This window comes from Pagrus major, chromosome 12, assembly GCF_040436345.1.
Source record: "Pagrus major chromosome 12, Pma_NU_1.0".
In the NCBI taxonomy this organism is placed as follows: domain Eukaryota; kingdom Metazoa; phylum Chordata; class Actinopteri; order Spariformes; family Sparidae; genus Pagrus; species Pagrus major.
The window spans coordinates 2,592,511-2,618,988 of record NC_133226.1 but is presented as its reverse complement, the minus strand read 5'-3'; the positions used below and the strand labels follow the sequence as shown (position 1 = coordinate 2,618,988).

The window sequence follows — 26,478 nt, the reverse complement described above, 5'->3', positions numbered from 1 at the left end:
TGAAGTAGTTGGTCCTTTTTATAAGATAAAAACACTGAACATTTTTATTCTGGGATAAATTGCACTGCTCAGAAAGAAACAAGTTACCCATCTCTCGAATTGTACTAGCAAACTAGCAGTATTCTACATTTGGAAACATCAACATAAAAGACAACAAATCAATCCTTAGACCAAATGATGCCTTGTGAGCTACAAACTATACATGAATCAGACATGTACTAAATTAATTTCCTTTCTTTCACATTTCAAAAGGCAGTTAAACTTTTTTATTGAACATGCACTGGCATCATGTACCAACAGTCTGAACATGTGTTAATTGATTACATTCATGTGCAGTGTATATGTATCAGTTGAAGACATACTCTATGTACTATAAAAAACAAAGTCTGGGTAATATATTGTAACATTTCTGCAGGGGTCGAACTCCTCCACAAGAGGGCGGTACAGCCAGAAGCTGCTCAAAAAGACAGAAGCAACAGTGAAAGACAGTTTCGTCCTGTGGTACAGTCCATCACAGGTCCAACTGTGATTAACACGGGTATCATGTTCACAATTTCAGGAGACATATTGAAATGCAGGGGACATTTACTATGTAGCTCAAAGTATTCACAGACATGTGTAGAGTAGGTTTTGGACATTATTCTACTATAAAGATAAGGCAGAATTATTTTCCAAGAGTGCAAAGCTAGCAACCCTGTGCTGTAAGCTCTAATTCCCATTGCACTTTACAGAGTATGTTACCAAAGCATCCTGAACTATTTATACTAGGTTAAGTGCAAAAGACATAATGGTTCAAATAAATGGACATTAACAAAGGCACAGAACCATTCACATAGATAACACATGTAGGTCTGTCTGTGTTCTTACTGTGGCCTGTAGCCACCCAGCTGAGGCATGTAGCTGGAGACTGGTGCTGCTGGCAGCCAGTCAGCTGACTGGCCCTCTGTAGGTGTCGTCTGCTCAGAGTCCTCTTCCAGGGGATAGAAGTCCAGAGGCTCTAGGAGCTCCTGCTGCTCCATCTCCCGCTTGTTGCAGTCAGCAGGGTCGGTGCTGTCTTTGTTCTGTGCAGTGTGTGTGAAGCAGGGTTGTCGGGGGAAACGCTGCGACTGTCTGCTGCCCTCCTGCAGCAACATGTCAGGGTTCTCCTCAGAATCCAGCAGGGGCTGCGTGGACTCAGATCGTGAAAAAATGGCCTGCTGTGGTTGGGAGCTCGGGGTCTGACCCTTGTATCCATTGGAGGCCATCACCGAGGAGTACTGAACGGTGCTGGCTGTGGTGTCAGCCATGTCGCCGCCCTCATCGCTGTCGGACACACTCTGGCGAGGTGAAGACATGCAGGAGGAGCCACCAATACCGCTGCTGTGCTCCTCAGACAGATACTTGTCCTTCTTCAGAGGCAAATTGGCCTTATCTTCTTCATACACACACTTTCCATCACACACATCCACATCAAGCACACTGATGCCAGACAGACAATTCTCCTTTGGTGTCTCTGCCTGTAGAGGACAAATGGGGGAAAAGGATTGTTTAAAAGTTCAATTACAATCACACTTAAACCAAATAGTGCCTGACACTACATATTTGTCTGTGGATACTGAGCACTGTCAGTGTCAATACTTAAGGACCGGACAGCTCTGCTCCTGGTCCCTCCTGTATTTACCAGTATTATGATTAGTTTGTCTCTTCCTGTGAGGACATCTTCCTTCCACACATTAAAATAATAAAAACTTAACACCCTGGTCTGGTCCTTTTCCAAACATGGCATTGTTGGCTTATAGTCCTGATGATGGCGCTACAGCAACCGTCTGAAGCTTAAAACTTTGAAAATTCAAAACAAAATTAGTCGTCCATATTGCGACTGTAACTTTCAGCAAATTGTAGGCGCAATATGCAGAAATGTTCAGATGCTTTGAGCCGGCAGGAAGTAAATATATCTATTTACAGACTGTCCTCCATAAACCATGGATCCAAAGTATGAAATTCCACTTTTACACCAAAATTAGCATGTACATGCAGGGTTTTTTCAAAAGTTGCTGAGGAGTGAGACATCTCTCTTTCTTTCTGTTGAGAGCGTTGCACAATGCTCAGTACCGATCAGGCAGCTGACTAGGCTCAGACCACACGGAAGCCACAAATAATGGTTACTCTATTAATATCTTTAACTTCAGTCTCTCTTTCAAACTCAGCACTGACTGAGAAGGATGGGAAGATATTAACAAGCCAGTAGCCTTAACTTCAACACACATGATAGCATTGCGCGTGAAAGGGAGAGTAAATCAGCGTGTTCATCCGCGTGTCTAGTTCACATTTTGGTGCACGTGGTGCAGAATGAATAGCTTATACCTACTCAGGCATTGTGCTGTGTGAATTAGAGTCATGTGACTTCAAGGTTTAATGCTAAATTTGGTCCAGTCAGCAGTAGTCTGCCACCTGGATGAACTGCCTAGCTGCATATCACGTATCATGTCTTTATGTGTTTAAGATACTAAGAAATGTCTTTTTTAAAGTCTAAGGCCTTTATTTTTTATAGCGGTATGTGCTGGTAGAAAGAGTGCAGATGGTGTTGACAAAACTAGTAACAAGACTGAAAAAGTAAAGCTCCTTGAAATTAGAGCTGTGTGGGCTGTGTGGACCCACTAATGTTTTACTTTTGCTGATGACAGAAATCTGAGCACCAACACTTACTCCACCAGCGGAGACTAAATGTGCAGTCTTACTCTGTACAGAAATGTACCATGTCTGAAATTTTAAAACTTTAAATCTTTTCCTGATGTAGTTCATGATGGCAACAGGAGATATGGTCTAAAAGGTATCACAAACATTGCCCCTGCCCTCCAACTTGTTCTCGCATTCTCAATTCCAATTATGCAGTTAAATTTTGTGATGCTTTTGCTTTATCATCCCTCAGTTCCAACAAATCCAACCAACATTTAATGATCATTGCCTAGCCATCCTCAACCAAATTGCAAAAAATTAGAAAATATTAGATTCTAAATTCAGCCAGCCCCGTGCAGTCTTTCTATTCCCTCTAATAATTCTGCCTCTTTACCCAGTTTCAATCAATTACATTGTTGAACAACACAGTCCACCGTATGAACTGATTCTCCTGTAGATTTGATAAAATCCCCACTGAAATGCTGAAGAAGATATTTTTCCACTGTCAGCCCTTTTATTTAAAATTGTCATGAAAGGAGCCAGAAGTAAGAGAATCAGTAAAAAAATGTTCATCCCCTGTTGAAAAAAAGGAAGCCAATTTGAACCCTCTCTCCTTACAGTAAGTAACTAGAGAGAAACTAACTAAATTAATGTCATCTCAGCTTCTATCATTTATAAATAACAATGGTCTGTGTATCGGTTTCCAGTTTACTTGCTCTTGTCCTTTACTTTTTAATTTTAACTGCCATGTCTGGTTTTACCTTCTTTGTAAAGCAATTTATAACTATGTTAAGAAGAGTGCTATATATTATATTTATTGTTATTATTATGGTACCTACCTACACATAGAAATGAGTTGTGCAAGTGTGGTGAAGTAGAGAGAAGGGAGGGGATAGCTAACTACAAAACAGGAAGTTGCCTAAAATTATGACAACGCTTAAAGCAGCTTTAAATTACTTGCTTATTCTCCAAAACTGCACCAGGTTACGGGACCTCCTCTCACTCAAACAAGTTTCCAAACAAAGTGCTCTGGAACTGGAGAGCTTTTTTGTACAAATACCATCAAGCTGAAAATGAACTTGAAATGGTCTAGGTGAATTTAAGTTCCCCCAGTTACGAAGTGTATACTGGTTACCTAGACTTACAGTGAATGGTAAAAACGTAAAGAGTCTGTCCAATGACCTGTAGTTAAGTTTGCGGCTCTGGATCAGGCAACACAGCCTCCATGTTGTTATTTCTAACACTACACTTCAGTGTTTTACTTTCAGGAAGACACCCAATGGAACAGATCTATAAAACAGCACACCTTATAGTCTGTGTCTCTGCTCTGCTCCATGTGTGTGGACCCACAGACACAGACACAGACAGACACACAGACAGACACAGACACAGACACACAGACACACACAGGCAGCAGAGAGGAGAGGAGACAGGCATTAGAAGCCCGACTGTAAATTACGGCAAATGCAGTAAAAACTCTCACACCGAGCTGAAAATGCACATGTATTCAAATAACAAAATATCTAGTTTTCCTTCTTTCAGTTTGGGCAGACAGTCCTGTTGGGGGGTGGGCAGCATATGTGTAAATCTGACTGGCACAGAATTGGATGTATCTGACAATGCCCGGCCAATTACCAGTCATGACTATTGGTGCATCTCTACTTCTGGTTATACTGTTATAGAATAATGACAGTATGTTGGCACATGTACAGTGGTCAGTACAAAAGAAGTCCTTACTTTCAAAGGATAATGAGGAGACCAGGTTCCAATGGTGCTCTCTCCAGGGTTTGGAATCTGAGGCCAAAAATTCTCCTTGATCCTATAAGAAAAGAAACAATGAAGCATATATATCATCTTAGAAACTGTGGCACCAAAGCTAAAAATTGCACTATAATAACATAAAAATAAAGTATTCATTCACATTACATTACATTACATACCTGCACAGTGGTGAACAGTAAAACATGAAGATATGTAAACCCCATTGTGCAGAGGAACATTATGCAGAGTGAATAGTTTCGATAGTGGACTGTCCTGTGGCTTAAGGCTAGGGTACGCTCAAAATGAACTAGTTGATACAAATGAAGCCTCTTAAAACTTCCTGTTTCTCCTTGACAGGGCCCTAACAGGTTTGTGACAGGTCCGTGACTGGAATGAGATCCCCTGCGATGAGGTAGTAAACACGCAGTGGTGCCGGGACAAACTATTATAGTGCAAGAGCCGTTTTCTTGTTTGTTATTGTAGTTATATAAATGTAACTTCTCATGCTGTTAGATTACTGCTAGACCACACCATAAGGTGCGTGCAGTAATCCGAGAGCCAACATTTTTTTGCCACAGTGAAAATGTTATTATTGAAAGGCTAAATGCCAACAAGCAGAATATGCTGTCCACGGACAGATTTAGGTAGGCTACTACATATCTGCAGACTTCATGTGAAGTAACTTCATACAGGGTTCCCGCGGGTCCTTAAAAAGTCTTAAAATGTATTAAATTTACCGTAAATTTGCTGTAGGTATTAAATTTCCAGACTGTATGTTTAATGCCGATGGGAAAGCACAGTGGCCCACCGTAAAACATCTAATAGTGTGTATTTGTTTGATTAACTTAGTACAAAGACCATGTAGTAAATGAGACTCCCCGATTAACTCTGCCGTTTTACGGTACGTCAGTGACAGACGCTGACGTTGGGCTGCGTGTTGCCATTACGCGGTTGTCGAGGTGAGCGGTTAAACATGCAAAGATGGGGAAGTGCAAATTTAACGACAAATGGATGGAAGAGTATGTATTTAGGAGGTGGTTGGCGCCGGCTGAAAACAACAATGAGGCAATGTGCAAATTCTGCAAAAAGACTTTTTCGTTAGGGACCATGGGGCTTTCAGTGTAAGCAACGTTACGATTGTGTTTGAAATCGCATACTATTATTCTATTCAGGTCACAGTCTATGTTCACTTTGAGAATCTATCAGGTAACAACACATTAGCTCAGAGTTTAAGGGGTGTAACTGTCAGTAGTTGTAGTTGATTTTGTCTAAATATGCCGATTTGTGATTTTATGGGTTGCTGTTGTTCGGACGGTTGGGCAAATCTAGCTAACAGCTGTTAACGTCGGCTGTCACTTGTTGCCATAGCAACAGTAAACATTCACATAAGGGCTAATGAGCTGTAAATAGAGATGCAGAATCAAGCTATGTTGTAAATACATCTTAGATATGTTGTATTTTAGCACAGAATACATGGTTTTACCAGTTAGTAAACCTATAGAAAATAATTAGTCTAATTTGCAAAATTTACCATTAAATTTATAGGCCACACACACACACAGAATGATTTTGTATCTGTATGTATGTATATATATAATATAATATAATAATAATATAATATAATATATATATAATAATTGCAATTATCAAAATTAAGTTGTTGAACAAAATTGAAAAAAAAAAGAAAATGCCAACTGTGAGCTTTGATTGTGTTTACAATAAAATAAATTGCTGGGTGGCTTAATAATATAACCTAGCTACGACTTGAACTTATTGATATAAAAATATAAGTAAAGTAACCAGTAGGGCTAACACTAACTAAAGCTTTAAAATAAATCTAGGGGGATAAAAGTGTAATATTTGCCACTGAGATGTAATGGGGTAGAAGAAAATGGTTTAGGTTTAAAGGGTATCTATGCTATATGTTTTTTCAGAGGGAAGCGCCATCTCATGGTGACATCCTGCAATTGAATGAATGGGTGTGTCTACAGTGGAATCTAGGCACACCCCCAGGAGGAGAGTGGGGAATCCCAGTGGCTGGGAACCGACTGGGAAATGGCTGGCAGTTAGCTGGGAGTGAAAAAATTGAGGCGGCTGTAACTGTAGGACCATGTATAAGAGCTAAAGTGTTTGCAGCTTTTTTAAATTGCCAAATGAATGAACACAAATGAATTGTACGAATTGGGACCCTACATCTATCCTCAAAGATAGTTTCAAACACTGCTCTAAGAGGAACAACATGTATGGGTGGGTGTCAAAGTGTAACTTACACATCTTTTTTGTAGATACAGAGCAGCATGGTCATTAGAACAATAAAGAGAAAGCCAAGGCTCACTCCGACAACGATACCCTCGATCTCTCCTGTGGCTGGGGGAAACACAGAGGATATTTAAAGATGATAACATTATACTAACAATTCAAAAAGCCAGGCTAGGTACTGAGTTAAAACAAGCTTCACTTATGGCAGCTAAGCTGCTGTTTTGTTACCATGTACAATGCATGTAAATTAAGAGAACTGTTTGCACTCCTCGTTACATCTGCAGTTATTTATCTCTTGGGCTCATATAAAGACCCTTAGGATCTAGACATTCAGTGGATGTTTAATATCAGTGCTTGATTTCTTAAAAGGAACAGAGGTAATTAAACAATTTTCTTTGGTACATTGTTTTCTATGAAGATGCCTGGGACCAATCTAAAAAATGCTAAGCTCAATCATGTGAGGAATGGCAATATTGCCTTCAATGGGTGGTTAAAGCAAACAAAGTCAAAATTTACTGAGCTTGCCACAAAATGATCAGGGACGCAAAATGTTGTGCCTCTGCAGCTTTTTCTAGTTAGTGGGGTAGTCACAAAGAACAGTTGTAAATGAGGCCAGTTACAGTCATAGAGAAGTCTTCTCTGCTGCTTAAATAAACATCATGGGTAGTCCAGACTTAGTCCAGAGTATTATTGAAGTCTGCAAAACCTATACTATCATATACGGTAACCCCACTAAATCTGCTTTGACACAACCGATTCACGCTAATGCCAAAAATTCTACAAAAAATCTATTAAAAAAATGTCTGTTTTCATATAATATTATAACATTTATCTAATAAATTATGACTTGATTCTCAAAAATATAACTTTCTCCCCCTCAAAATATGATTACCTTATGATTTATTATATTTTTCTATTATTAACTTGCCAACCAGGCCTTTCTAAAGGGATCAAAAATCAGTATGCTAGATGTTGGAATCCAAATTGAACTTTGGTTTATTATTTAGTTTAACATTTTAACATCTCAATGAAAAGTATAAATCATCACATCGTTTTGGGACATTTTTTGAACAGCCAGAACATTTCACTATGTGGGGAAAGCTTACACTCACCATATTTCTGGGTTGTGAATGAGTGATTAAAGCCTCTGGCTGAGCCTTGGATGGTTGAAGCATTGATCCAAGCATCATACTTGGTGTTGCCTGACAGTGACCTCAGAGTGTATGAGGTGGTGTTAGCTGTTACTGTTACGGCTGCAAATCGGCAAAACAGAAATCAGCAAGTAAAACTGACAGATGGGATACTGTCAGAAAAAAATAATTCCTTTAGTCCAACACTAAACAGAAATCTATAAATGTAAAAAAAAAAAAAAAAAAAAGCCTATTCAGGATATAACTTGACAGGTACATACACTGTAATACAGTCCCACTTGTATAGAATATTGTGTAGTTTGTGATGAAGCCTCGTCGTCTGTGTTGGGGAATCTCATTCCACACCAGCTCTACGTCGTTACGTCCTGGTTTTCCATTGACTGTAATAGCTGGGCTTTCCAATGGAGCTGCAATTACAACAGCAACATAATTCATGTTAATCATAGAAATGTGGCTCATCTGGTTTCAAAGAAAGGCCAGACAGGCTTCATGTCATGAAGCTCCAAGGCCACGCCCCTTCTGGCAGAAAGAGTGGCAGTTTTAAAGAAAGAAACTGAGATGAGATTAGCCAAAGATTTTGGCTAATGTCAACCGAATATTTTGTTGTGCCAAGAATACCAGACAATGACAAAAAGCTGTTGTGCAGCAGATTGTAAAATGATAAAACATGTATGTATGAGCTTCCTGTAATTCTTCATTTGGTAACCGTTTATATTTTTTCATGACAATAAATATAACTATGAATGGACATCATGATGGTGACGGCGGTGTGTGCAGATGCAAAGGCCAGTAGCTCCCTCAAACCTTGCAACATTTTTGTTTAAATTTGTTATTTTTTGCCTTTAATACAAAGTTCGGCAGCCTGGTGAATTAGGTGTTAGCATGTTGCTCAGCTAATGTCGCTACTCCCTGTCTGGGATGATGCGGTAGTACTAATGTCTCTTTAATAGAATGTTAAAACCAACATGGAAATAAAGAACTGTTGAGTCTCTCTCTCACATGTTTGGGACTGCAAACGGGATTTTTACAAGATAATTTTGACCTCCTTTTAACATTCACAATGCTTCAAAATACAATGGTTGACTTCTTACAAGTATTTTATCTTACCTCCTTCCTCTAAAAAGGCTTTAACACTTGCTGGTTTCCCAATCCATCCAGAGTATATTGGATACACAGATACACTGTAGCAGACGAACTTCTCAAGGTTGCCTAGAGGTGACATTGAGATCAAAAGTTAAATCACACTAGTGCACTGCCCACTCAAAACATGCCTCTTCTGAAAGGGCTGATTGCTTGGCCTCTGGTATTGCTGTTAGCAGCTTTCTCAAGAACCACTCATTCAAACTACTTCACACTCGACACTGCACTTCCTCGGGTCATTTGTGAAACCTTCTCTTTGTTTCCCAAAATCAAAATCTTTAATTAAGACAAACCTTTCCTGACAAACTGTTCAGTTTTCTTTCATGTTTGGTACAATACACTGCGACAGTATAATCCATCCTTCATGTATTTCTTAACCTGTGAAGAGTTGCTCAGGTGAGAGGGTGTGGGCGAATGGGGAGTGGTGGGTAGTAGGTTGTGCCTTAATTTCAATTTATGAATATTTTAGATCACAACAAACTATTAAGCAAACCACTTTATTTCATTTTTAGAAATCTAATCTAAGATCCCTATGGATGATTGGTTTAAATATCTTATAAAAAACTATTATGTAGTTTTGGAGTCTGAATTAGTCAAGTCCCACTATTATGATGTAATGCAATACAGATTTTTCTGATCCTTTTGCACTTACCAGAATACGGCTATGAAATAGTCTGCATTCATTGTTATCATCATAATGTACTGTGAGTATTTGGAGTGCATTCAGAGTAGGGAAGGATTATGCTCAACAACTTGTTTTGACATTTTCTGTTAATGTTCAGACTTAAAAACCTGTAACAATTTTATATTGGAATCTATTGTGACCATGTACATATTAGCTGACCACAGCCTTCTCTCTATGATGCATCAAACTACACAACATTTTTTTACAGAAACCTCAAACATGTACAGAGAGTGAGTGATTCATTCTCAATAAAACAAAGTGCAATGTTTGTTTATAATAACATCTGGGTAGAAAACCCCAGTATCACACTTAGCTTACATACAATTTAATTGCACTTGATGCTTTTTAATTGCAGTAACACTACTAAAACTATTATTATTGCTTTGCCCACCTAGCTCACACTTATAAAGCGTAAACAGTAGCCCTTTTCACACAGAGACACCGCATTATCGCCACAGCGGCGGTTCGCCAATTCTCCGCCATTGTTTGTTCATACAGAGCCAAGCAGCTCCGGCGTAAAAGACGAACCAGAGTGTAAGTCATTCCGAAAGCCGGTGCCGCGGCTCCAAAAGAGGCGTGACGGTACACGTCATTATGATGATGTCTGTGTGTTTTTTTCAAAGTGTTTCCCTCAGTGACCTCCTGTTAATCTAAATATGTACCCGCTGACTGTTTATAATCATATGGTTGCTGTTATAATGTGTTGTGATTGGGATCCTGACCCACCAAACATCCTGGAAAGTGACAAAGTTACGTTTTTCTCTAAATTACATAATCGCCACCAGTAAACAGGGCGCTGTCTGACTCTTTCACTCGCAGGGAGGGGTGCTGTTTTCTGGGGAAAAGTTCACTGAAGTCTCGGTGGAGGGCTGACCGTCGCGGTGATTTTTTTCACCGCAACAAAAAGTTGGTGAGTTAAAGTTTTTTGCCGGTGACAGATGCTGTTTTTTGGGTAGAAATGTGACGAAGAGTCGGTCGGACAAACACTTCTCCACGAGTAACTGCAGTATTTTTTTCCTCATAAGTTGCCAAAGACACGACCAGTTACTACGTTACTGTTGTTTGGTCCTATAACGTTGCTTTGTGGGACATTTCTCTATATTTTGTTGAGTGAAGGATCTGTACAGTTATCAGACAGTGAACACCATCAGACCGACACGCCCTCGCTCCACGCCGCCGGCTTATCCGTTCACACTGGTTCTGTTCACCAATACTGCACCTCTGATACTACCTCCGGAGGCGCATCAGAGGCGCAGTGAAATTTCACCCCTCACCGCATCTGAGACTTTCACACAGAGGAAGATGCGGAGAATTGGCACAGGATCCCCGGATGCAAGCGGCAGCGTGAATGGGGCTAGTGCTGCCAGTGTGTAAGTTATTGATATATTTGTTAACAATGCTAGTTCCACTGAGCACTGGAAGCATCACCCATGATTGTTGTGATTTCTCATTTCCAACATGCAAATCTACTGCCAGGTGTCTACCCAGAAATCACTGTTTCTAGCGCAACGTCGCAGCGATTCAGTTAATAAGGACATATTTTGACTGAAATATCTATTTAATGGCATGTTGAATTCATTGCAAACTCTGCTCAGATACTTTTCTTTCCCAATAAAGGAGAAACATCACCTTTAATGGCTGTGCGTCTGGTGCTTCTTTTTTCCCTCTGCCAGTCTGTCCGACCGTCAGCAGCCCACTCAACCACATACTCTGATACTGCTATACTGGATTTCCATTCCAGCCACAGCTGTCCTCCATGAGACGACAGATTCAGCCCTTCCACTGGGGCAAGATCTGTAACACACACACAAAAAAATACACTCAGTATCATGTTGTTGATGGAATGCTGCTTGAAGTATTTTGATTTTTTTCCTCTTCAATACATCATTTCTCACCCGTCTAGACTTGATTTAGACTAAGGTTGAGTTGTAACTGCCATTTATGTAATATGTAAGTTAAGGGATTACATTATTGTTTAAAGTATCATATTAGAAATACCATGTCAGTAAAAATGTAATTACAATACCAGTCAGGACATTTTATCACATTATTGGTCTGGTTATTAGATTTCATTCAGGTTAAGTGCAAACTTTTTAATTTTCAGGAAATTATAACATTATTTGGCTCAACAGGCATAACATTTCCTTAACAAATACAATTTGGCATCATCAGCCCAGTCTGAAAGATAATTTAATTTGGAGTTCTAACCTGGATAGTCAGGAGTGTTTTTTTGTTTCATTTGGTAATGATGATTTCTCACCTGAAAAGCCAATTGCTCCTGCTACAGCCCTGCATGTCATCCTCACTAGTATATGTTTATATTGCATTTATACTGCTGGGACTGTGACCTTTTAAGATCCAGATACTGCAACGTCGTGATGAACATTGTTCCTTCCACAGACAACTCCACAGAAAAAGACATGCTATCACTAAAAGAAGCCCTTACAGCAGCCGGGATAAGCCAGCAATGACCGGCTTTAGTGCTACATATGACGAATTACATTGGTGTATAGTGTTGCAATATGTCCTCCCTACTGATGTGGGAGTTTACACTGTAAATAGTACATGCAGCGGTTTAGAGTGTGGCCTGTAGGTCAGACTTACCCCGAACACCATATGCTTTATCAGGGATGACTAAAGATGCCTCAGCAGATTTCCCCACAGAATTTATGGCAGTGACACACACTTTAACAGATTTCTTGTCAGGTAGGTGAATCTGTTTAAGGACAGTGATCTCCTGCTGGCTAGAGCTGCCGTCTGCCTCCGACCTGTTTACTGGGATGCGCTCCCACTCTCCACTTCCATTCTTGACTTTCTCCTTGTTGTCTTTAATCATTATGTCGAAACTACGGATTCTCCCATTGGCAAACACAGGATCCTGTCACACATGAAAAGTCACACAGTGTAGAATGTAGATTAACTTTCAACAAATTTGGTGTATTATTTTTTTTTTCCAGTCACAACCTGACAGAACCTGCTGACAGAATATGGCACCAAATGCAATGCATGCGTTTTAAATACAATAATGGACAATACTGGCTGTGGCTACAGACCAACAGTGTATTGAGTATATGTATTAGGAAAAATGTATTGTTAGTTTTAGACTCTTCAGGGGAATTGTTTGATAAAAAAAAATTAAATAATAGCCTTATTTGGGTTAAATCAATATCAAAATAATTTCTGGTTCCCCATATCAGAGTTGGAAGCAGTGGAGGACTGCTAGTTTAGTTTTATCAAAAGGTGAGAAAAATAAACCATTGTCGTGTCAGTAGCTGTCAAGTAACACCTTGGAGTTGTTTTTGACAACTCCAAGGTGTCTGCTCTGAGCACAGCTACAGTCGCTCTCTCACTCGGCCACACCACACACCTATTCCTTAAAGGAAGTGCGCTGCTCTTTTATGCAACACCATATATGCAGACCTGCCAACCTTGAAGAAATTTTATGAGTACAACTGAACTGAATTGAGCGTGCGAAGCATTTGGCTAGGAGGGGCAGGTGAGCGAGGGCGTTAAAATGTAGCGCTCTGATTGGCCAAAAGCTTTTCACTCCACTTACATGCAGATTGTTGTGGCTCAGCGGCAGAATCAACTTCATAGATTGAACTTGCATAGAAACTGAAACCGGCGAACTGCGAGATGCAACAAAATGCATACCTGGAGAGCAGCAATTCGTACAAGCGTACTAAAAGAGTACAAAAAATGCGTACATGTTGGCAGGTCTGTATATGGCTTGCATTTTGGGAGACACTACCAGTGCTTCTACAACTTCTCAAACGATCTTCTGAGTGTGTCTGTGCAAACTTGGAGGATGACTTGGAGATTCTACTATAGTTATACGTCATTGTTCCATATGAGCGATAGCTTACATTTTTTTAAGTTTGAACATAAAATTAAGGTATTTGTTAAAAATATTAAGCAAACATTTTGGGTCATCAACATTGTCTGGAAATGACTCAGAAAAATATAAAATATCATAAAAACACCAAAATACAATGGAGTGGGGTTTTAAAGGGGTATCATCGAATGGCTTAGTCAGTCATAACCAAGGATGGGTCACAGTTCATCAATTTGGAAAACACAAGATTCTATAAAGGATATTACTAAATGGGTTCAGCAACACTTCGTAAAACCTTTCACTTAACACAGTTTGTTTGCAAATGAGCGTAAGTAGTTGTAAGTGCATACGCTAATTTGGAAAAGGTGTCAATTTTTTTTGTGTTAAGCTGAATGTGACGTGGGAATTTACCTTACAAATAAACTGCACTTGTCGTTCATTTACTCTGTCCCCCTTAGCAATGATTCTCCATAAATCCGGTTTACCTATTGGTCCTAGGCCAAAGAAAACAAAAAAGAAACAACATTTTATTGTTTACCAGAAGAACACAAGGAAAAAACATATCTTACAAATCTACAACATTGCATTTAACTGGGCAAATATGACAGACTCAAAATGTTCAGCATGTCGTTTACCATTTCATTGTGTTTGCATGCCTGCACACACTGTGGCAGTCAAGCCAATCACTTTCTCTGAACAGTACATATTCTTTAGATGCTGCCAGCTTAATCTGATATCCGTGCTTTAAATATTGTGTGAGTGCAAGAAAGGTCTCAAGGATTTAGGACTCCTTCAATTACAACAAAATAATAAGCAAACAATTAATTAATCTGAAGTCCTTCAATTGTTTCAACACTATGCTGTATTTGGTGGTCAGATACTTTTACTTTGTAAAAGCAGTCTCAACAGGCAGCCAGTAAACTCACGGTCTTCTGGTGTTCTCTTGGTAGCGTTGGTACTCCAGTTGCTCCAGTAACCGCGGCCTTGTCCAGCATTTTTGCAGCATACCTGAATGACATACACTGTGTCTGGCCGAAGGTTCTGTAGTCTAAAGGACTGTATGTACTTGTCAGTGTCCACAAGAGGTACCTAAAGGACATTAAACACATCTTGTTTAAAGAAAAGACAAAAAGCAGACTTGTTGATTGATCAGACATATACTCATACAAAATAACACTACATAACAATATGCACCTGACTGAAGGAGAAAAGACGAAGTTCTGTAACACAGGCATTTGATTTTTAAATCTCAGCCCTGGTCGATGTGGTGACACCTTTGGTTACTGGTACTTATAATTCACGTACCATATTAAGTTAAGAGCTAAGAGAATTCACATGAAATGTTTGCGTACGAACAAATGAGGAAATGATCTATATAACCTTGCGTTATGCGCCAGTGCGAAATTTCCTTTTATAAATCCCAAATCAACTTCGAGTGTGCATATACACATTTACATCCAACTGTAGATGGTCAATGCACCTCATGTTGATGCATAGAAATGAGCCTGCTGACCAAAGGTTCTTTACATTGAATCATCTGCAGTAGGGATGTCCTGAGCTGATGTGCAGGATCAAGATCGGGGCTGATATGGGCATTTTATCACTGATTGGGATCAACAAAACATGGACCCAAGAGAGATGGAACCAAACTGATCGGGAGATCCTTCATCATGCAGCAAGACAATGACCATAAACACACTACCAAAACAACCAAGGAGTTCATCAAGGGAAAGAAGTGGAAGGTTTTAGAGAAGTTGATCTCCAGACTTAAACCCTATTGAGCATGTATTTTACCTGCTAAAGAGGAGACTGAAGGGAGAAACCCCCCGAAACAAACAACAACTGAAAGAGGCTGTGGCGAAAGCCTGGAGAAGCATCTCAAAAAAAGAATGCAAAGGTTTGGTGATGTCAGTGAAGTTATTGCAAGCAAAGGATTTGCAACTAAATGTTAAGTATTATTCACTCTAATCTATTTTAGGTCTAGCTGTTCCTATATTTTTGCTCACCTAAAGATTTGTAGTTCCGTTACAAATGATGCAACCTTCTAAGTTTTGTCACAGATGTAGATGTAAATACCTGGAAATGAAAGCGGAAATGCTGCTCTCTTGTCTCATATTCATGTTTTGATGTCAAACCCAAATGTTTTCAGTGTACAGCAAAAATTAAGGAATTGGCCGCGCTGTTCCAATACTTTTGGAGGGGACTGCATCAGTTGGCCAATATTGGCCTATCACAGATATACAAGATCTTTTTTTTAGAGATTATAATGCAGAAAAAGATGCTTGGCATAATTTATATGTATTCCAAGTTAAGTTTACCATTTTAGTGCACTCCCATCATTTTTTGATTAGTTTCTTTGACATTTTTCCCCCCTTTATTTACTCAGGGAGAGTGTGTGTATACAACTGACAATTGTAAATGTGTTTTATTGTATTCAGTGGGAGAAGTAAAGAAATGTTTAACATATACTTTGTATAAAAATAAAGTCTCTTGTAGCCATGACCTAAACCCAACAGGGAGTCGGCCATTTTTCATTTAGTGCTCATTTTGCCAATTTACAGGTGTTGTACTTTAACAAACTCCTCGGCAGTGGCAACAAGGCGAAATTCAATGATACAGCTCAGTAATCAATCTTAATAAAGTTTCAATCTGCAGGGCCAAGAGGAAAAGTCAGAGACATCCAAATTCAGTAGGACTAATCCTCTGGGGATGAGAGTTCACCTCAGCATTTCCTGCCATGATGAAAATGACTGAATGCTCAAATATTACAAAAACAAACTTACATAAGTCCAACTTTGAGATCCATTTTGGCAGAATCTGATTTGGTACGTTAATTTCAGGTATACTTCAGCAATAGGATGAGTCCAGTTTATGAGAAGGGAGGTGGGAAAACTCTTCTCTGAAATGACTTTGACGTCTGATGGAGGGTTTGTTTTCACTGCAACAAAAGACACAACAAGCTATATAGAATGCGAAATAGGGATCATAAATCATCAATGATGCATCAACACCTTTGAGTCAAATTTCGGCATTGTGACTATGGTGCATATATATATTTTAGACAAGACTAATGGTAGCTCAGAACAAGCCATAAAGATGACAGCAAACCCTACTATAATACAAAAAGATTTAACTTACCAAACCAGTCAGCATCTTTATCCAGATGCTCCGACTCTATACTTCCCAGTTCATTGTGTGCCACCACCCAAATTTTCAGTTGCATATGATGGGGAAAAATGGATAGAAACACTTGGGCACTGTTTCCTTTTGTCTCATTACGCCTCTCATTCCCACTCCTGTTGGCGAAAGAATTTACCAGTCAGAGGAATTCAACATCAAGGTCCACACTACTATACACACACTCGGTTATCTTCCAGTTTGAACATTTTCAACTTTTCACTGAAGAGCAAAACTGATGACTTAAGATAATACCAAGGAAGAAGAAGTAGTGTCTGTGTCTGAAGCAAAATTATTTTGAATATATTGTTGATTCAATTCAATGATTCAAAATAAATCTCGAGAGGTCTTGGCTGCAATATTCTCTTGAAGTATTGAAGTTAAATGTACATCAAACATGATAGAAAATGTGCAGGTTTTGGGCGCTTTGATAAGCAACATTTTGCTTTCTGGGTTATTCCCTTTCATTTTGTGTGTTAAAGCTTTTTGTGCATGCAAAATGTCTGTAAAGTTCCAAAGCACATGCCAGAGGGGGAGTTAATCTTTCATAGAGAAAACACTGCTACCAGTTAACCAGCTCCAAAGCACCCCAGAGCATCACATTTCCTCCATGCTTTACAGTTGGTGTTAAGCACACCTCCAGCATCTCTTCATTAGTTCTGCATCTTAAAAAAAAATTTTTATGTGATCATCACTCCTCAAACTTAGATTCGTCTTCCTCTGTCAATAGTCTGTGTTCTCATTGGCCAGTTTCAGATATGGCTTTGTCTTTGCTACTTTGCCTAGAAGGTCAGCAACCTGGAGGCGCTTCCTCACTGTTGACATTGAGATTGGTGTTTGGTGGGTACCATTTAATGAAGCTGCCATTGAAGGACCTGTGTGGCTTTTCACAGACTAGAGACTGCTGTTGTTTTCCTCTCTATCAGTTGTGCATCTTCCACATCTCTTTCTATTTTCTTATTTTTTTCTGGCCATATTGAGACTATAATCAAACCCACAAATGCTGATGCTCCAGATACTCAACTAGCCTAAAGAAGGCCAAATGCAATGCTTCTTTAATCAGTATAAACAGTTTTCAGCTGTGCTGACATGATTGCACAAGGGTTTTCTAATGATCAATAAACCTTTTAATACAATAAACTTGGATAAGCTAACGCAATGTGCCATTGGACCACAGGAGTGATGGTTGCTGAACATGGTCCTCTGTACACATCTGTAGATATTCCATCTTGTAGAAAATCCACATTTATCACATTAATATTGTGTAGACTGTATTTCTGATCAACTTAATGTTTTTTTTAATTAAAAACAATGTATTTTCTTTCAAAAATAAGGGAATTTCCAGGTGACCCCAAACCTGAGCTGTAGTTAACACAGTACTTTGCAATGTTTTGGAAAGGTCATATCTAATCAGATTTATGGTGCAACTTTAACTTGTTCCAACATGACACATAAATATACAAATGGCAGGCTGTTTACAGAGTGAACTGCAAGAAAGGGACAAGGCAGACATCATACAGGATAATCTAAGAACAACAAATGATAAGCCATGAAAAAAATGTAAATTATCACGTCCTCGGTGTCTGCAATAAAACACTTTGACAAAACATCAATTACTTCGAACAGCCAGCTTGACTTTAGTCCATCATTCTAAAATGAACCAGTACACAAATCTTACAAAACTTTCTTAACAGACAGAAGTGGCTAATAAGGCAAAAATATCTAGTCTTATACTCACATTTCCTTAACATAAAGTGTGTAGTCTGTAGGAACATCTGTGGTACTACGTCCTACGTTTTTCCACGTACAGGTGATGGTTGAAGAGATTTGATCTTTCACCTGAACTGCCTCACAGGACAGATTCTCAGGCTTCCCTGGACGATCTGACATGGGGACAAACAACACAGATACATCATATTAACTTTTTTTTTTTTTTGGTGATGATGTGAATATCTTCTAAAATGTTTTTCCTGTATTTTCACTTTCAGCTTACATAAAGCTTGCACAGCAGAACACAAGTTACACAAATAATGATGAAACCTTAGATACAGATGGTTAGGAAACAGTTATAGATTTTAAGGTTTGACAACAAAAACTTACAGCCTTTCGTAAGGATGATCCCATGCCTAAATTTGCTTTTGTTCAGGCAAACATGGTTCGAGACTTCCTTGCAGTAGCAAAATAACCATTCATATTTTTCACCAATGACAGGGATAGTGACATTGAGAGATGATCTGTTGATCTTGGTGTACTGTTCATTGGAAACAGTAATATTCGACAGGTTCCAGTAGAGGTCCTCTGCGGTTACTTCATCTGTGTTGATGATCATACACGTAGCCGTGAAGTTAGTCCCAATCTCTAGCACTGGAGACTGTGGGGTTATCATCAAATGGTTGTAAAGTCCTGAAGACAAACACAACAATAAAACACTGTTAATCATGTTTTAGAATCAAACTCAACCAAAGCCATAATACCAGTAAAAACAAATAAATAAAACAAATAAAACATACAACTATTGTTATGTTTACATCTGGTGTCCACACTACTCATTTTAGGATGCCTCAAACAGAGACATTTGGAAACACTGCTGGCCATGTTTTAGTTTGAAAACTTTGGGGTTACGTGTTAATGTGGACGTGAAAAAACACAGACTTAAGAAAAAAACAATGACGCAGACACTGAAATTTGGTTGACGACTGGGTCTTAACAGTCATGATGTGTTCTTTCTGGATTCACACTTTTTTTGCACTAACAGTAACGAGCATTAGTGTCGTCAACTCAAGTAAACTTTGAGTTATCTTTACTTGGTTTGCTTCACCGTCTCCACTGCTGCCTCTCTACTCTGACTTCACTCTGTGTGTGTGTGTGTGTGTGTGTGTGTGTGTGTGTGTGTGTGTGTGTGTGTGTGTGTGTGTGTGTGTGTGTGTGTGTGTGTGTGTGTGTGCGCGCGCGCGCGCGCAGGACCTCAGCAGGAGAGGCTGCAACAATATGATAAATTACACGTTAGAACATTAAAAAGAACTGTTAATGTCAGACATCATCAATACTATAGTATTTAATAATTTAGCCCCAGGGCCAGCTTAATACTGGGTTTGGGTACCCATTCTGTGTCAAGACCCAGTGAATTAAGATTTTTAACAAAATACTTATTTTTAAACCATGGTCTAGGTGAATATTCGATTCTTATTGGCTGGAGAATGTCAATCAACTTTTGATATACGAACACCCCTGGAAGTCCTCAAGTAGTTCCAGTGAAACTGTCTGTTCACCTTTCTAAATGTTTAAATTAAAGTCTGTATCTAAAATCAGTGGCATTGGCATCAGCTGGCTGCAGACACCTCAACATTTGAACTAAATAAAAACAAAATTTAAAAAATGAATGTTTTAATTACACAAAATGTGTCCTTCAGTGCATCATCATCTGAACATCACAGGGTGGCACTTGTTACACACAAGCTGCAAGAAGTAACAGTTACATTTAGGGCTGTGGTAAATTAAAAAGTGGGTAAGCTAAGTGCCGCTGCTTAAACTGTCCATAACAAGTAATAAGTAATGGATAACTCATGAAAAAGGTGATAACTGCCGGTTAGCTAGCTAGTCTCATTTAAAATGCTGTGAAATGATATTGACTGTTTGTCTACCGTACTCAATGTTATTGACTTTGAATCTTGCTAACAAAACGTTAGCTTTTTGACTAATAGTTGAGAGGAGGGCTCAATGAGCTGAATGGACTAGTTTATCACCCATTGCTAAGGCCGTCCTTCTTACTGAAGCAATGAACAACCTTTTCAATATATAAGAACCATATGGGATTGTAATGATTGCTTCAGCAATTAGTTAAACTCTCAGCTGTTGCTAGGGAAACAGAGTTACTCCTTGTGAAAAACGTTTGCAAATTGCAAAACATGGGAAAAAATTTGATTCTTGGTCTTAATGTTTTTTTCTTTGGCCAGTGACCATGGTATAAGTGGGATAATGCCCAACAGGGTGTCCATTATCAGGAATTAATTCCCGATTAAGGACACCTCAAAGGGCATTATCCCTTACTTGATGGAAATGTCTCCACAACACCTGGAAAGCTCTTGTGTGTGTTAACCATTTTACTTCAGACTGCTTTGAGGGCCAGTATGAAACTAAGAGCCAAGCACAGGAACTGCTCTGTTATTGGCTGCAAGAGTCAGCACAAAAGTTTCTGTCTACTGTTTTTATCCGAGAATGTCAAGACCCAGACCCAGACCCAGACCCAGACCCATGACCAATGTGACGGAATGTCTCCACAGTAACTGGAAAACTACTGAATTGTGTGTTTTACTTCCAGATGGTTCCAGTGATTTCACAAGCTCAAGGATGTGTGAACTTTACTTTTGACTGCAATATCAACAAGGGCCAGTAACTGTACAAGGTCCAGAATGGAACGATACCAGCTGTTTATGTTCCAACTTGGAAGCTTGAAGTTCTGCCAAATATTATGGTGTTCTACAGTTTATATTGTTTCCCCAGGCGTTAGTGTATTGCTTAGCTTATGTTGTAATATTAAACGACAGTCAAGAGAAACTGTATGAATGTTAAGCCTCATTTGAAGCCAACTAAAAAACGTGCAGTAGGTTGGAAGCCAGCAAGAGTTTTTTAATTTTGCTTTTGTGTGTTTATACTGCAGTGCTAGCTCAGCTATCATTAGCTTAGTTGTTATATGAAGCCTGTTTTGCTCTGGGTTTCTTGCCGGTATGTATGTGTGTGTTGCTGCTGTGTGTAAATTTACTTGATATACATGCCCTAAATATAACCATCTAGGTACGAGTGAAAAAGAAACGGTCAAACTGCAGAAATTCATTTGCTGGGAAATTGTGAGTAACTTTGATTTATACCCAGCATTTAGTTTGCTAAGGCCATACAATGAACAAAAACATTAAAGTTTGTAAACCTATTCTAGTAGATGCCTAAAAGAAAAATATGAACGTGAAAATGAGCAGAATAATGCGTGTATCATTCGTTCTTTTAATATTCGTACATATAATATTTGTTTATGAATCCGATACCGAAAAACAAATAACAGTTTGTTTTTTCATACTTCAATGTATGTTCAGATTAAAAAAAGGGAAATGAAAAAACGGGGCCGGATGTTATTGACTTCTTCGTCTGTTGCACTTGATAAGCGTGCAGCAAATTCACCCACCAACAGTTCAGTGTGATTGTAACTCAATTAATCAACACCATGGCTGCACTGGAACCATACCCTAATATAATAAAGACTTATATGAAACTGGCAATCTGATGCAGAGATTTCCACCACTGCATCAGATGACGCTGAATTAATGAGTCTAAGTAAAGGGGTTTTTGATCTGGACCTGGTCTCATGTGGTCTAGACATGAAAACAGCAGTAAAATGGACAGTAAAAATAAATAAAAGGATTATCAATCCCTGTGATGTCCCCTGTCATATTGGAGTATTGGCTTCTTGAGACATTTTTAATACTGAGCAGGCAGAACCACAGCAAATAGGTGGGAATAGAAATAAGACTGAAAATCAGTTAACCATGAGCAAGGACAATAAGAAAAAAAAGTTTGAGTTAAAATAATCAAAATTTAGGATTGAAAACTAATTACAGACCAGGTAGGCAAATCATATTTTTCCCAGGATGGGGGGTCGTGGCCCCCCTGTCACCCTGGGATTTACGCCTATGTGATTTGACATACAAGCTTTTAGTTTATGTCTGACCCCCATCACCCACTAGGTGACTGTTAACATCCACCAGGTACTAGCCAGCGACTAGCTAACTGTCACTCATTCTTCAAATTATTTATTCTTACTTCCCGTGCATAAGACTGTCTACCACTCAGCAATAACTTCATGTTTATGTGCAATACACATCCATTTTGAGCAACACATCCACATTAAAGCCATTGTGCAATAGGGATGGGTACCGAAACCCGGTATTAAACGGGTCCCGTGGTTAAATTTAGAAAGACCGTGGTATCAATAAGCTCCAACGCTATCGGTATTGAAAAAATTAAGGCATTCATATATGATGGATTGTAACTATTCCCAATCCTGAACACAGATCTGTGTGGGAGCCTGATCTGTGCAGGGGGCGGGGCAGGCTCTCACTGTCTGTTTGTTACCTCACACACACCAGCACAGACAGAGAGCGCTGAGTGGCAATAACGGAGAGAGCCAACTGTTCAAAAGCTTGGTCATACTTCACGAGAATCCATGCAGACAATGCTCATCACCAAAAGTGAAACAAGTCTTTTGCATGTACGGGCGGGAACACGAGCAATCTTTCAAAACATCTAGCGAAAGTACATCACATACAGACGGAGAATATACACAGTTTGACAGCCTAGCTCGTAGTTCCTCACACAAAGTTAATTAAAAAATACAGACATGGGTTGATAGCCGTTAGTAACCATTAGTCACCTGAATGTTTAGCTATGCGGCCATGAATTCTGTCCGACGTGGTGAAAGCATTGAGAAATTTCTGTTTGGACTCCCACTAGGGGTAGACCGATTATCAGCCTGGCCGATTAACAGGGCTGATATTCAGCATTTATCATATCAGTATTTGTGTTTTTTGTGTCCGTTTGCCGATAAAATAAGTTGACTTGCAATGCAATACTTTGGCTCCGATACAGCCTCTGCTCTCTGTCTGTAGTTACCACTCTGTGGTCTCACTCAGTGTCCCACCCACAACACTCTGATGGGGCAAGTAATAGCCCATCAGCACTGAATAATCAGAATCTGCAAAGTTTTTATCATTAGAGATGCAAGTACATCAATGTGCCCTGCAGCGATATGAATGTACTATGAATCGTTCAATACTTTTGTAGTTTATCAGACAGTTTCTCTGGCTACAACTTGGGGAGGTCTAAGGTTATCACACGGTAATCATTTTATATTTCTCCCCCCTAACTGCCAAGGTGAGACACCTGTGCTTGGCTCTGACATACAATATATAATCATAATGTCAAGATGTTTATTCATGCAAGTGTCTTTTCTTGTCTGTTTATTCATGCAAAAGTCTTTTCTTGTCTGTTTACTGCAAAAGTCATAATCACAATCACGATTCACAACAGCCAGTGTAGAGGACGATAATAATGTGGACATTAATGACAGAGCAACCAGTCCAATGGGGATCCTAGGTACCTCAAAATGGTACTAAGTACAGTACTTGAGTAAATTGTAGTTGGTTAGATTCCATCACTGGTTATTCTCAAGTCTGGCACCAAGATTTTAATTTTTACTGCAAATGTATATCACTTCCAATTATCAGTAATCAGTCTCCATGATTATAAATAACTGATATCAGCCCTGAAAAATCCATTTAGACGATGTTATTTATTGATGTCTTTACGTTTGTCACTTGACAACATGTTACATTTAAACACAATCACACATACATAGTACATACATAAACTTTAGACATCTTTACGGTTATCAACTCAACCTAAAGGAAGGGCGTGGACTGCTGTGAAGGGGGACAGCAGCAAACGCATTTTGAAATTTAAAAGAGGGACCACCTACAAACAATATCAATTTAAGTGCACGCTATATCGCTTCAGAGCCGCCAGAGTCAGATTTTCTGGATGTGTCTTTATCGCCCCCAAGTCAAAGGTAAAACAGTAAGCAAGTAGCCTGTTCCGAACAGGCACATGAACGGGCAATGCACTGATATTTACTGTAAATTAAGGAAAAATGTTACTGACCTACTGCGGCAGGTAGAGCAGAGGCGAGGCAAGCTAACACCAACAATTGGAGCACTCTCGTCAGCACCATGTTGACCACTCGCTAAAACAGAGACAGAGAAAATGTCTGGAAAAGGCAGCACAGGTATGATCACTTATGTCTAAAACATTATATTTAGCTACAACCTTACAAACTTTACAGGTAGTCTTAACACATCATGCCGTAACGCCAAGTTTTTGCTTAACTACTAGCTAAATTTGTTATGTTGTTAGCTAGTGACTAACGTCCAGTTTTAAATACATAAAAAATACATGAAAATAGCACAGACGATGAAAAAAAGGCACAGGTGGTAGCGTATGGCAAAGAAAGTATAGGTTACAGTAACGTTAACATTAGTCAGTGTTGCAAATTGCCATCACACTGCTATCGATGCTAACGCCATATTGTTTCCGAAATCAAGAGCAAGAAGTTAACTTACCCGTCTGGCGTCAATATCGGTTCATGTATAGGCTAATGTTTGCCAGATTAAAACCTTTTTTTTAAAAAACAAAAAAAACAAACGCTATGGCTTAAATTTAACAATCGCTAGATTAAGTTAAACACATGTTAACGCTGTCTACCATTTGTGTCACGTCCGTGCTAATTCTGAGGAAGGCCCGCCCACTTCCCGTCAAGGGAAACTTGTGTCGCAACATTTGCGGTGTTGCACCATAATTACACGATCTTATATCATGCCGATGGACTAAAGTCGTTACCGTTAAGCGTTCGCCCAACCACTGACAGCTTAAGGCTCTGCTTAAATGCTCACCGAAGCCATATTCTTTGGTCATTTATCAGACTCTGTGGACGAATTGAGTTTTCCTGTTTCGCTTCTTGAACGCCCCACACTGTTGTTTTCCGGTATGTCTCCGCCCTCCTGTTCACAAGTAAGGGTATGCCCATAAATGTTCCTGGGCCTCTCGACATTGACCGTAGGAAACAAGACAACACATTCGATTAATAGGTGAATATTTAACTGCTCTTGCTTCGCCATTAAAATGGAGAATTATATTCTTAACCTTGAAAGGCATCATTTTTGTGTCACCCAAACAAGCAGGGATTTTTAAAATGTTTTCTGATAGAAATGTAGCTTACAGAAAAACAGAGAGCAAAAGATACCACAAAACAATATCCCGACAAACTCAGTAGCAGCCAAATTTACAGGCTGGCCACACTGGATGCTTGAGTAGTGTGTGTTGCTTGACTACAGGCTACCTTTTCCCAACAGATACTGGAATGAACTTTACAGAGCATAAGGAACAGACTTTGTCGATACAATCCTGCTCTCTTGTAGTTATGACATGTTTGAACCATAATCATATTATAAATACTTTCAATTTGGTATTGAAGTTCTGTCTTGTTCCAGACATTGATTTGGTATTGTCAGAGAGACTTGTCAGCTCCTCTTTATGGTTCCCTTTGTCCCTGAGAAAAGTGGTAAAAGGGCTTTGATGTTTACGTCTCCAACTGGGATAATTTACCTTCAAATACTTGCTCTGTTTACATTTGTCTTGTTTATTTATTTTTTAATTCTCTTATCTTAGAATGAAGTGTTTGCCTTCAGCAGTGTCACACCAACTGTCTTCTTATAGTTCGATCCCCTCACACTTGCCGTCCTGAAGGTGTAATTGTGAGGTCTCTTTAGTTACTGAGTTGATTGATTGTTCCATTGTTCTTGTTGTGCTTCATGTTCTTATGAAAAAATCTTGTCAGTGTATCTAGTATATAATAAATTTGACTTTGTAGTGTGCTACTCATGAGTTTACCTGTGCAGTGGTGGCCTTAATGTTTAGGACAGTCATTGGTCAGATCCCTGAACCATCGGGCTTAATATCAGTGGTGGTAAAACACAAATATCTGTCTGAAATTCACTGGGATTTATGTTATTTATTTACTCAAACAATCAGACAATGAAATCTTTTTACTTGCTTTGTCTGATTCAAAGGGCTTTCACTCATGATTTGGTATCAGTACAAGGATAATAACTATAATCAATGCAAGTACTTTACCTCATGTCAAAGTTAAAGCAGTATTCTAATCATAAATAATTTGCAGACCTGCATTCAGACAGAAATCACTACTTCAACAAATG

At 39.2% G+C, this 26,478-nt stretch overlaps 1 protein-coding gene across 2 annotated transcripts; it reads right to left on the bottom strand.

Annotated features, from left to right (window-relative positions):
- Positions 1 to 251: 251 nt before the first annotated feature.
- il6st (interleukin 6 cytokine family signal transduce) lies at positions 252 to 25,251 on the bottom strand. 2 transcript variants are annotated; one of them, XM_073478677.1, is made up of 16 exons: positions 25,156 to 25,251; positions 24,368 to 24,449; positions 18,764 to 19,066; positions 18,402 to 18,546; positions 16,625 to 16,782; positions 16,270 to 16,424; positions 14,413 to 14,575; positions 13,898 to 13,980; positions 12,256 to 12,529; positions 11,281 to 11,445; positions 8,934 to 9,035; positions 8,087 to 8,233; positions 7,788 to 7,928; positions 6,687 to 6,783; positions 4,393 to 4,474; positions 252 to 1,496 (listed from the first exon to the last, which is right to left on the bottom strand). In XM_073478677.1, the coding sequence occupies exons 1-16, from the start codon at positions 25,162 to 25,164 to the stop codon at positions 864 to 866; spliced, it is 2,739 nt and encodes a 912-aa protein (XP_073334778.1). In that variant the 5' UTR covers positions 25,165 to 25,251; the 3' UTR covers positions 252 to 863. The 2 variants fall into 2 exon arrangements, with proteins under 2 accessions (XP_073334778.1, XP_073334779.1); XM_073478678.1 differs by lacking the exon at positions 25,156 to 25,251 and adding an exon at positions 24,826 to 24,994.
- Between the last annotated feature and the right edge of the window lie 1,227 nt (positions 25,252 to 26,478).

Excerpts from the sequence above, each read along its gene's own strand:
- il6st (XM_073478677.1), bottom strand. Across the intron at positions 8,234-8,933 it reads AGCCTTTTTAGAGGAAGGAG|CTCCATTGGAAAGCCCAGCT; the intron begins GTAAGATAAAAT and ends TTGTAATTGCAG. Across the intron at positions 6,784-7,787 it reads ATTCACAACCCAGAAATATG|CCACAGGAGAGATCGAGGGT; the intron begins GTGAGTGTAAGC and ends TGTTTCCCCCAG.